Genomic DNA, 13,114 nt, shown 5'->3' on the forward strand with positions numbered 1-13,114 from the left:
AAACACCACAATGCCCGCAGTTTTTACACAAAAAAATATCAAAATATTTTTTTTCCCTCAAATTTTTAAAGATTTTTACTTTCAGTCTACTTTGACTCATGGTCTTGCAAAAAAAAGTATGAACACCGCTATGGCAAGTTATTTTCAAAGTTGACGCAACTAATCAAGATTTCAAAATAGTATAATACCCTAGGATAACTAGTCGCAAAAAAAAAATATGCGTACCATTTGTAAACAAGAACTAAATTTCTAAAATGTTTTTGCTCCTAGAAATCACTTTTACTTTATGCACAAAATGATGTGAGTCATACGTTGCAATTTCCTAGAATTTTAATGGAACGAACGATAACATTTAAAAATAAGAGAGAGAGAGAGAGAGAAAGATAGCGATAAGTATACGTTAGAGAGGGATAGACAGATGTTCTTTGTTGAATGACAATGATGCAGGTAAAGAAAATCCTGTTCCCAGCAAGTCAGTACGCTCTGCTCCTTTGTTTACTGCGCAACTTTCCGTATTCAATTGACGTGGCTCTCGTACTAACGACTTTTGGCTTTGCATTTTGGACTGGACTTAAGTGATCTGCAAACTGAACTGACCTGGCATTATTTTGGACTGTGCCTGTGTTTTGTGAATTGGACTTTTGGTGTATTTTGGACTGTTTAGCGTTATCATGCCGCAACCATACACGCCGATGGAATACGCTAACATGCATCTCATTTATGGAGAATGTCGGTGCAATGCTAACGCTGCTAGCAGATTGTATCGAGAAAGGTACCCAAACGCTCAAAGATATCCAGATTATCGGGTATTTATGAATGTGCATCAAGCGTTTTCGGAGGGTCGTTTGCCGTCAGCTAGAAGAAACGCTGGAAGACCTAGATCGGAATGCGATGAAGAAGTTCTCAATGAAATAAACATTGATTCAACTACCTCAGTGCGTGCCATAGAAGCAGCTACGGGAATCCCAAAAAGTTCAGCACATCGAATACTAAAACGTCATCGGCTACACCCATATCATTACAGACGTGTACAAACGTTACTATCACGGGACTATCCACTGCGGATCGCATTTTGCCGAGTGATGCTTCAAAAGCATCGGGAAGATCCTCAGTTCTTGGATAAAGTACTATGGTCGGATGAAACAACCTGCAAGAAAGATGGCTATTTAAATCTTCACAACCTACACAGCTGGAGCAATGAGAATCCGCACCTGATGAGAGAAGACAAATCCCAATATCAATTTAAGGTCAACTTATGGACGGGCATTTTAAATGGAAAAGTGATTGGGCCTTTTGAATTACAAGGAAACTTAGATGGGGACAGTTATTTGAACTTTTTACAAAATGATTTGCAAGAATTACTAGAAGACGTCCCCCTAAGCGACCTTCAAAATATGTGGTATCAAAATGATGGTTGCCCAGCTCACTACGCTCGTCCTGTGAGACAATACCTAGACCACGAGTATCCGGGGCGTTGGATCGGGCGACTTGGTCCTATCCTATGGCCACCCCGATCACCCGACCTAAACCCCCTGGATTTCTTTTATTGGGGTTGTCTCAAAGACAGGATCTACGCAAAACCGATTACGACATTGGACGAGCTTCGGCAAAAAATCACTCAGGCTGCGGCACATATCAATGCTAGAAGATATGCGCGAAAAATAAAACGGTCGTTTTTAAGGCGATGTCGTGCCTGTATTAATGCCGGTGGAAAACAATTCGAACATTTACTTTAATGTTGTGTAATTAAAATAACAAACACATTTTTGGAACATAGTAAAATTTATTACTAACAACAAGAACAATTAAGAAATTTGGTTCTTGTTTACAAATGGTACGCATATTTTTTTTTGTGACTAGTTATCCTAGGGTATTATACTATTTTGAAATCTTGATTAGTTGCGTCAACTTTGAAAATAACTTGCCATAGCGGTGTTCATACTTTTTTTTGCAAGACCATGAGTCAAAGTAGACTGAAAGTAAAAATCTTTAAAAATTTGAGGGAAAAAAAATATTTTGATTTTTTTTTGTGTAAAAACTGCGGGCATTGTGGTGTTTTTAAGAGTTGTGGTGAATAGTAGTACTACTTAGGTTCCGATACAAAAAAAATCTTAAGCATATTTAAGAAATTGTAGCTGCGGTAGTTCAAAATATCATACAAGGTGTAAATTTTCAAAGAATTTTAAAATTTATTTTGTAACTAAAAAAAAAATTTAGGTATATTTTTTTTATTATTTTTCCTTAAGTGCTCATGAGCAGGTCAATCTTTTGGCGCCCGCTTATCGTTGAATTTTGGGACACGTTGTATATATATATATATATATATATATATATATATATAAGTATAGTTTATGTAAGACAATATATATAACAATATATATATATATATATATATATAACAGTATAGTTTATGTAAGACAAAATATAAATTTGTACAATCGAAAAGGAGATTTAAACCCACGTCTTACTAGACACGGGCATACGTTAGTTATTTCTGCATATCGTCTTCAAAGAGTTAAAAAATCTTTTGTGGGTTTGGGTGTACTCTTCTATAACAAGATCCCCAAGACTGTGATGGACTTGCCAATGCACAACTTTAAGCATTTACTTAGTCGAGGTTACTACACTATTGACGAGTTCCTTAACGATAAAGGTGCTTGGAGGCCATTGGATCAGCTTCCATCTTCACACAGGAAATGAAACTATAAGAAATTGTAATTGTTATCAATTGTAAATTATAATACTTACTGTATGACTTTTTCAACAGAGCAACTGTTGAATTTCTTGCCGGTATCTTCTCAGCAGAACCTGCCTTCCGAACCGGTGGTAGAATCTTTACAAATAGTCAACTGACGTGTCAAATGTGCTTGTAAACTTGAAATAAATTAATTTTGAATTTGAATTTCAATCATATCTATACTAATATTGTAAAGCTGAAGAGTTTGTTTTTTTGTTTAATTGAACGCGCAAATCTCAGGAACTACTGGTCCGATTTGAAAAGTGAGTGAGGTATTTAATTTCTTATAATGCACACAACTGAAAAGTTGGAGGTGAATGCCCCAGACCGGATTCGAACCCACAACCTTCGGAATCGTAATAAAATACTATGTATATAAATACACCCAGACGCTGGAAAACACTCATGGTCATTACACAAATATTTTCCAGTAGTAGGAATCGAACCCACGGTCGTGATGCAGAAAGCAGGGTCACTAGCCACTGCGCCACGAGGCAGTCGACCCTGCATAGCGAGCAGGAACATAAAGGTTTCGACGAAACATGTAAAAGACAAAATAGAATGAAAACAGGGATTCCATCAGATAACGAGCGATTTGCGTGTATGAGATATTTACGAAAGCGTCGTGCGAGTAAATCCAAACGCGAATATTATGTAAATGCGAAGCCTTCAGAGCCGAGGAGCCTCACGCAGTTTACCTACAAATCAGCTGGGAAGTAAAACATAGATTAAATACAATAGTTCGTAAAATTAATACTAGATGGCGCTAGTGAAATGTTAGCTTGCGCTGTGGTTTGTCCTAAAAGGTATCTTCTTTTGAAAAACGCAGTTAAAAACTAAACTCTAACACCCTTAATTATAAAGATGTATTGAAATTGATATATTGATTGATGATGATGGCGATGATGATGATGATGATGATGATGATGATGATGATGATGTAAATTGAAACATCAATTTACATCAATGTAGAGTCACTACTAATTAAAGTTCGTTTTGTTTCATTTTTTAAATTTGACGTAAAGTAACTTTTAAATTTTAATCCTCATTTATTAAAATGGGTGGGGTTTTAATGTGTGCGACCGACGTTCAGCGCCGGCCCGAAGTACATTTTAAAATGGAGCGAGATCCAATTATGGCGCCTCTCCTGTTTGCTCCTAATAATATGCAGATACCTACACCAAATGTAAGAATGGAACGCGAAGATTTTGATCATACTCTGGGGTGACCAATTGACTATCATCTGGCGCCTGGGCCGACTGCTCCGTTCGTATGGACGGGCCAGCCCTGCCGACGTTTTACTAGTTTAGGAGCTAAAGCTTTATCCATCTGTATGATTAATAAGCAGTGGCGAACGCTAGTGTCGCGAGTGCACTAAATTCTTGATTTGGTGGTTTTCGGATGTTGTTTTTATGGCTAAGGTAAAACGGATAGGTAACGAACCTACCCACGGATATGAAACAGATATTATAGCGTCAGTTTAGCGTTTTCTATGTTCTGTGTGCCATAGTAACAGGAACCATGAAGTCTGTCTTGGTGGAGCCCAGAATCAAAATATACGAGCGGTAAATCCCGAAAAATCTTTTTGGATCACGTCATGATTCTCAGCCCAGAGTAGCAAAGTTAGTGGTTCTACATCCTGGTGCCTCGGAGAGCAAGTTAAGTCGGTCCCGGTTAATATCATACATCATGATTCTCAACCCATATTCGGCTCACTGCTGAGCTCGAGTCTCCTCTCAGAAAAAGGGGTTAGGCCAATAGTTCAGCAAGCTGACCCAATGCGGATTGGCAGACTTCACACACGAAGAGAATTAATACAATACTCAGGTTTCTTCACAATGTTTTTCTTCACCGTTTGAGACACGTGATATTTAATTTCTTAAAATGCGCACAACTGAAAAGCTGGAGATGCATGCCGCGGACCGGATTTGAACCCACACCCTCCGGAATCGGAGGCAGAGGTCCACTTGGTCATTACGATTCGTTCAATATAGGCTGATAATGATGCAGAGTCGAATTTTCACTCGTGGCCCAGTTACAAATGAAAGTCAGTCAATTTAGCCCAATGACCAAAGGCTTATATAAATCAAAAGGGATATGACGTAATGCAATAATTCGACGACACATTTCCATAATTATTACTTTCAGGCCATTACATTTAATATGAGCATCCAGAATATTCCAAGCACTGGGCCTCTATAAACGAGTATTATGCTAATTTTCCCTCAATCCTCACGCCAAACCAAAATGCACTCTATCCCATACACTTACAGACCAAATTGCGAGTGCGTTGAACAATATAAACAGATCTTAAGGCTCCAAGGGACTTGGTAAGGATTGCCCTTTCGCGTTTTGTCACTCATTTTAATAAATATATTTTGATGGGCGCATTATTTAGCTAAATGGGAATAGATACATCATGCCATTATACATAACTAGCGGACGCCCGAGACTTCGTCCGCGTGGAATTTAGTTTTTCACAAATCCCTTGGGAACCATGGATTTTTCCGGGTTAAAAAGTAGCCTATGTGTTAATCTATGCTATAATATATATGTCAATTCCAAATTTCAGCTAATTCGGTTCAGTAGCCGAGGCGTGAAAGAGTAACAAACATCCATACAAACTTTCGCGTTTATAATATTAGTAGGATATAATAACTTTACCCAATGATAATTTTAACTATAGATCGGTTACGTCTCCACAAAATCACCGCAAAAAGTGATCCGAAGGCTACCGAGCGCATACATGCACAATTTTGTCCCTAATTCCATTATTTATTCATGTATAAATAGTTTTTACACTTCCTGAATACACAACTCGACATTGTAGACGATATTTAGGTATATTTGTTTTTAAATAACGTTCGTGGTTGACCACAACTAACATTGAGTCGACTATAAATTTCCTCTTTTGAGTGCCTCATTTTTCATGCGCTACTGACATATCTAACAGTATTTAATATCATTGTAGGTACCTACCTACTCATCTATACCTACAGTTCGTTTCATGTAGGGCAGTGCGGATGACAGTTCGTTTCACCCTTGAAAGTTTGCCGCGAATCACGATAATAGTACGTATTGTGAACGTCATACAGACGACTGTCACCTTACACATGCTATCTGAAAATCACTTTAGGTACATCTCATCTTACTAATTATATAATAGGTAGATATATAGGTAAATGCGGAAGGTCATCACGAAATCTCGTAAATCGCTTGGCGTACTAATATGAAATTTGGCAGGGAGGTAATTTATAGTAAGAAGATATCCGCTAAGATTAATAAGATTTGACGATAGGGTCAGGATAAAGGAGGTCGAAACTATGTATGAAAGTCTTTCATTTGTTTCTGCTACAAACTTGAAATTTGGCAGGGAGGTAGTTTGTAGGTAATGGTCACTGCGCTAAACCGACGGACAGATGCACGGACGGACGTGCGTGCTGGTGTTTTATCAATTTATGACGTCAAAAAGAGGAGGCAATAAAACTATTTAAGTAGTTACTTAGAAATATTTAATATCACATTAATAAAAAATATGACATCTAGTCGTACTTGGATATACATATTTCTTTTTATTTTTCAGTTTTTAAGTAATTTCCAAAATAAGCGTAGTAATACGAATAACAATTTTGACAAATAACACAAAACATAGTTAATTACATACATAGTATAACAAAACATTGTAACAGCTTATATACTAAAGTCGCTGCTAAAACAACAGCGTCCAATTAAAGCGAACGCCACACTGCGTTGTACACTGGTGGGTACGTACACTGATGGGTACGTACACTGGTGGGTACGTACACTGGTGGGTACGTACACTGATGGGTACGTACACTGATGGGTGCGTACACTGACGGGTACAGAACGCAAACATAGGCAAAGGAGGTAAATACCCCGGGGGGCACACGAAAAGGGGCCGCGACATTCTGTTTATTTAAGTAATTCACAACTCATACAAAAATATGCCTTTCTTCAAAGCCTTCAGTAATCTAATAATAATGACGGGCTCACTTATGTCCAACTAGCGGACGCCCGCGACTTTATTCGCCCTTAGACCTCCTTAGTCCGGCCCTATCGCAAAATCCGTTGTTAGCGTATATTTACTAAGTATAAACTACCTCCCTGCCACATTTCATCTTTGTATATGTTGCGGTTTTCGAGATTTCGTGACCTTTCGCATTTATATATTGAGTGGAGATGTATGGCAGGGAGGTAGTTTACAGCGTCCGAAAATATAATAATGCCCAATAGTGTACGTATCCATATGTGTACAGTTGATACGTTAGTGTGACGTTCGCTTGATTTTCATAAAATCAATAGAATCCATTTAAAATGATGAGTGTAAAGTTCTAAGAAGTTATTATTTTTTTGCCATGTTTTTTAAATATGACCAATATTCCCAACCCTCTAACTAGTCGGAAAAAACTGTATTAGGAGTGGGTACGACAATAGACCAACGGGGCGGGGATGAATCCCACCCCTTTACCGTCGAGCTATGGAGGCTTATAATTTTCACTGAGAATGATGATATAAGATGTCAAATAGACAGATTCAAGGCTAAAGTAACAGTTTTGCTAAATTCAAGACAGTTTTTCAAAATTCAAAATTTTTGTTTGGTGTATATTTCGCTGCATATTCACTGTGGGTATTATTTGGGTTATGACTAAAAGTCATATTCGAATTTCTACACATTTCACTTAACATTTTAAACGTAAACACATAAATATCCTTAAAATAATTTACAGTCTATTACAAGAATTAATTACAATCACAGATTTTTTCCAAAGTCCTAAACACAAATTTAAACAAAGTCTCACAAGGAAATTCAAAATGGCGGTTGGAAACGTGTAGGATGGTCAATCTATTCCGAGAAGTCCGTTTTAGCTTTGGATGTAGTGGTAGCACTCGGGGATAGTGTAGCTTCCCAACAGTGAAATCGTCAAATCGGTTCAGTACTTTCGGAGCCGGATTATATATCGGATATTGAATAGGCTGCAAACAAACAAACAATCAAATTTTTCATCTTCATAATATTAGTTTAGACAAATGTAGTGTGCGCACAACATTACAAGTAATCAGTTAACTTAAAAAGATAATAAATATTTCTGAAAATATGGATCAGTGTGGAATACTGTGCTGTCAAATAACGTCAAAAATACTTTTTGTCTGACAACGGCACGTATCAGGTCTATTACTTTCTATGTCTACGTTACATGCAAACGCACACACACACTTGTCTGTACATTGTTTAGCTTTGAATGTAGTGTTCCCCGAATAGATTGACTATAAAACAAATTCGAGAAATATGAAAATATGGTTTATCCGCCTACACATATAGTCATATTCGTGTATAATAATTAATATTTTTGTAGTATTCCATCCTTACATACTATTTATTTGATATTTCTTAATCTTATTATGATATCATTTTAAGTGGTCTAAGGCCCGTATTAGCGTCCCTCAATAATTGTTCTGGCAACTTGAGATCATGATATTGTGATGTTTATATATATAAGAGTACGTGCTCTCTAGATAAGTAACGTCTATTAATACGGACCTAAGATTAGTGTAAGTTATCGAGTAAAAATATAAGATATTTTTTTAATTTTCACGAATATAATGCGTTTTACTCGCATACGAAGTCTTACTTAAAAACTTACACTTATGATCAAATCTGTTGTAAACAAACAATATTTTCTTCGTTGAAGTGAAATTAAATGTTACGTATATTATATTATTCACGTATCCGTATACGTACGATAACCAACAGCTATTACAATTTCACATGTTAAAGATTTACATTGAGATATGATGAACGTAAGATCCCGAAACCATAGACCTCTTAGAATAAAAGGACGCGCAATCACATCGAAAATTTCACTTAAAACTGGCCACTTTTGCTTTGACAGTTTTAGAATTATTGGTAAAGAAATTTATACTTATAGGCCTTTAAACATAGACCAATATTCGATAAAATCCCAAATTCAGAGCAAATTGAACCTTAAGGATTAATTTTAAGGTTGAATTTGCAAATGCGACTACTTGAATCGAGTGCCAAGAAGTTGTGTTTGGCACTCATTGAGTGGGGATGTTTTTTGGTAGCTGATTGTGCAACCACTTTTTAATATGAGATCGATGCCCGAAACAAAACATTATTATTTTAACTCTTTTAATATCTGACATATTTTATTTCATTTACATTTAAGTGTGCTTTGCCAACGTGTACTGTGACGTCACAAATGTCAAAAGACCCTTTTCTTTTCGTTGCCTGAACTTGTAAACGTAAAAAATTTCGTCACATTTCAAACGGAACAATATTGTTTAATTTCAAATTTTGTTTACAACAGATTTAATAATAATTACTATCGGTAATAAGGCACTATTGATATTGTTAAATAACTAATGCCGGAAACACATTTGCACACACCACGCGGCGCCAAAACATGTCGTTGAGTCAAATCCGGTATTCGTTTTTGTTATAACTATCCTTGTCACTTCGATTAATATTTTTCATAAATTTTCTTTATTTTAATGAAAATTTACCATTGACTGCAACTCACCTGATGTTAAGTGACGATGCTAAGATGTCATAGGTCTTACTTGAAGGTACAAGTGTTAAAAGTTCCTCGATTATAGGTGGTATTAACATTCATTATTTATGATATTGTATCAGTATGGTATAAATAAGAGGGTATTCGATGATTTAAACTCAGCTTTTCTCTAAGCTCAGCTAGGCAGCGTAGACACCGTCACGCTGCCAGTCGAGTTAGTGATTTTGTGCAATAACGGTTTGTGTTGTAATTATTGTTTATCATAAATTGTTTAGTGTGGGGATGGAGAAGATATCGGGCAGGGAAGGTGAGTGTTGATGCATTTTAAAGGGATCCCTTAAACCTACTCTCAAGGTCAATCACTGTCACTGCTACCCGTCGATTCACAGTAGTGACTAGTTACTAACTAGGCCTATGCCTAGCACTAGACAAATCATAAAAATACGTTTTGTCCTCTCCACAAAAATAATCGGACTATACCCGACTAGTTCTGAAAGTTAAATACAAAGATTTAATTTGACTCAACGCGCAAGACGGTGCGTGAGGTGTTAAAAGTGTGTCGGCGTCATTATATGTATTCGATATAGTAAGTTCTGTATTTATACAACCTCTTGCCTCAGTACAGACCTTACCATTGCTTAATATGGTACAGTATGAATCATAAGTTGACACTATACCATAATATAGGCCACGGCAAGTAATGTGAACCGAATTGACAGTAATCTGTGAGTAACGCGTGATTGAAAATTATGTACGCGATTGTAATGGCGTCAACGCGTTGCTATGGTTACTTGTGTCACCTCTTACCGAATTTTGCTAACACACTATAATGTTACTGTACATAGTTCAACTTACACGCCGCTTACTATAGCTTGGCAACTTCGTTCGTATCACTCCCAATGGGTCACGTGTGGGGGGGGGGGGGGGGGTAGTGATGAATGAAAAACCGCACACATCCCCACATGCACTATTTCACCCGCGCAGTCTTTCCCCCCATCGCCCGCATATCATGGGAGTGTCATTAACGATCTTGCCAGACTATATACCGGCTTGTACCGAGCATGTTAGTATTATTAACTTTCCAAAGTAATATATACCATATAAATGATAAAAGATGACTTACAACTATTTTCAGCCTTATGTCGAAAGTAATAACGTTTATTTTTGCTTGGGATATTATTATGTATTAATAAAAAGGTCATAAGAGCATAATGTTATTTAAAATCATTGTTTATTAAACCAATATTTATAGCTCTGTAGGCCTGTGATGACGAGATAGACAAATGTCGACCAATAGCAATAGGTATTTCATCTCCACCGCAATTAATCAGCAATGAGCCTTTTTCTCACACAACGAGTTATCTCGAGACGTAAACTCTCGACTCGTCGCTATTGGTCCTATAGACCTATATATTTTTATTAAAAAGGTATTTATTTATTTTTTTAAAAACTCCAATCACACTTGATAGGTCTACAAAAAGTCACTAACTTGAAAAATACATGACAGTTTAACAAAACCACACGCTTTATTTATATAGAAAGTTACGCTTCGTACCGATAGTGGCGTGCATAAGGTTTTCAAGTAGGGTGAGCATTATACGTAGGTACAAATCGCACGGAATGGAAAATTCCTTCTCCAACACTTGTCCTGATGAGTCCTAAGGATAGGCAGTGTATGTTTGCATCCACTTGCGCCACTGCGTACCGGTACGCTTGGTTGCTTAACGGAACGATGGGTTTAAACAATCCAACAATCATTAGCAAGTAACGAAATAGTGCAATAAGCCAAAAACATTGTTGCTAGAAATAAACTTGTAAATTCTGTATTCACTAGTATTTTACTGTAAATTAAATTGAACTTTAAGATAATATCAATTACAGTCATTTTACTCTGACATTACAATATCTCGATACTTCAAAACTGTATAAAATGGTGTTCTAGGGGTCGCCAAAATAGGTTCACACAACTGAAATAAAAAATGGCTAAAACTGGAATATGTGGGAATAAACCCGACGCGTTTTGACCCTATACGAGGTTTTTAATCATAAGCTTATTGCTAGTAGGCATGTACGATCTCAAAAAGTATTCATTATAGACAAATTAACAAGATTCAACTTCACTTATTGGTGCACCACAGGGTTAAATTTTGGCTCCTTTTCTATTTCTACTTTATATTAATGATTTACCACAATTTTGTAATTTAAAAATTGATATAAAAACAACTTTGACCATATCACGTGTCGCACTAGTATAAAAACCAAATGTTTAGAACTTTTATTACTTAATGTAAAGAAAATAAAAGTTAATAATAATGTGGTTAACATATACAGTATAGGTTCGAAATCAGTTGGACACTATCCGACAACATCCGACTTTAGCCATTTTTCCATTTCAGTATCTACAGACACTCACAAAAGTTCAAATTCTAAAATACTTTCACACAATTTTCAGCCTTATTTCAGTATTACTAACACAAATTATCCCTTGCATCTTTATGAAGGCCAGTCATATCCAAACTGTCATCCGAGTTGTACCGGCCGAGGTTGGGGCCACAGCTGATCGGACCCTGGTCTTCCTTCTGAGCCTTCTGGAGAATTACTTCTAGTTGGTGCTGGATATCTCCCAACAGAGCCCTCTGGGAGGGTTCCGAGGCCCAGCAGGATTCCATGATCTCCCAGCATTCGTCGCTGAAGTGTGGCAGCCTCTCTGGACGAAGACCTGAAATGTATCTATTTAAAGTATTTTGACTTGGGTAACTCTTTAGTAACTGTAATTTTTTCTGCATCCAATCAAGTATCAATAAAGTATAAAACATAATGTTTTTCAAGAATTTTGAAATATTCATTCCTATGGGGTTAAATAAGTGTTGTTTTTTCAAGGTATCATTTATTCACGATAATTGATACATCAATGCCATCATTAAATGTAAACGGTACAAACCCATTACAAAGGGAATAAAGATTGCAGTGATTTTTTGGAAAGTTGCTACTCGATAATAAAAAATGGATGCTAATTAAACAGGCTTCTAAACTTTATTATAATTATTCGCCCCTAAAATCAACATCACCCTCTAAATAACTGAGTCAGTCAGTATCGATGCACATCTGAAAAATACTATTCCATTTTTTAAATACAAATGATTTATTATTTTCGTTATGAGCTACAAAAATGTAACTCCGGTTGGTTGTTTTTTTAACATCTACATTTGTGACTAATATTCAGGAATGTCATTTTTAAACTTCGGTTACGCCTTTAGCACCCTTCATTCAGCTTCACCTACGCGGCCTCCGTTTAGCGAGTTTCTCCATAATTAGTTAAGAAAGTACCTCTTTTTACTTTACTCCAAAGCTGTTCCTTATTCTGGAATGTCTCGAAGGCCGCTGGCAGTTTGATATTGCCTGCACAAAGGTACCTGAAAAAGAGAGAATACACAAAGATTACAATGAAGTGAGTTTGCATAAGAGAGCCGTGATAGCCCAGTGGATACGACTTTCCAATTTCGAAGGGTGTGGGTTCGAATCCGGTCCGGGGCATGCACCTTCATCTTTTCAGTTGTGTGCATTTTAAGAAATTAAATATCACGTGTCTCAAACGGTGAAGGAAAAACATCGTGAGAAAACCTGTATACCAGAGAATTTTCTTAATTCTCTGCGTGGGTGAAGTCTGCCAATCCGCATTGCGCCAGCGTAGCAGACTATTGGCCTAACCTCTCTCATTCTGGGAGGAGACTCGAGCTTAGCAGTGAGCCGAATGTGGGTTGATAATGATGAAGAGCCGAATATTAAAAGAAGCCGAATATGGGTTGAATGAGTTTGCACAAGG

At 36.8% G+C, this 13,114-nt stretch overlaps 1 protein-coding gene across 3 annotated transcripts in view; it reads right to left on the reverse strand.

Moving 5' to 3' along the window:
- Positions 1 to 6,232: 6,232 nt before the first annotated feature.
- The window catches only part of LOC112056864 (dual serine/threonine and tyrosine protein kinase), a 33,191-nt gene continuing 26,309 nt past the window's right edge, over positions 6,233 to 13,114 (reverse strand). For all 3 annotated transcript variants that reach the window (XM_052889165.1, XM_052889163.1, XM_052889164.1), the window contains exons 21-22: positions 12,619 to 12,704; positions 6,233 to 12,010 (exon numbers count right to left, since the gene is read on the reverse strand). In XM_052889165.1, the coding sequence (XP_052745125.1) occupies positions 11,760 to 12,010; positions 12,619 to 12,704 (337 nt within the window). In that variant the 3' untranslated portion in view covers positions 6,233 to 11,759. The remainder of the gene's footprint in view (positions 12,011 to 12,618; positions 12,705 to 13,114) is intronic.

Source organism: Bicyclus anynana, chromosome 25 (genome assembly GCF_947172395.1).
Source record: "Bicyclus anynana chromosome 25, ilBicAnyn1.1, whole genome shotgun sequence".
In the NCBI taxonomy this organism is placed as follows: domain Eukaryota; kingdom Metazoa; phylum Arthropoda; class Insecta; order Lepidoptera; family Nymphalidae; genus Bicyclus; species Bicyclus anynana.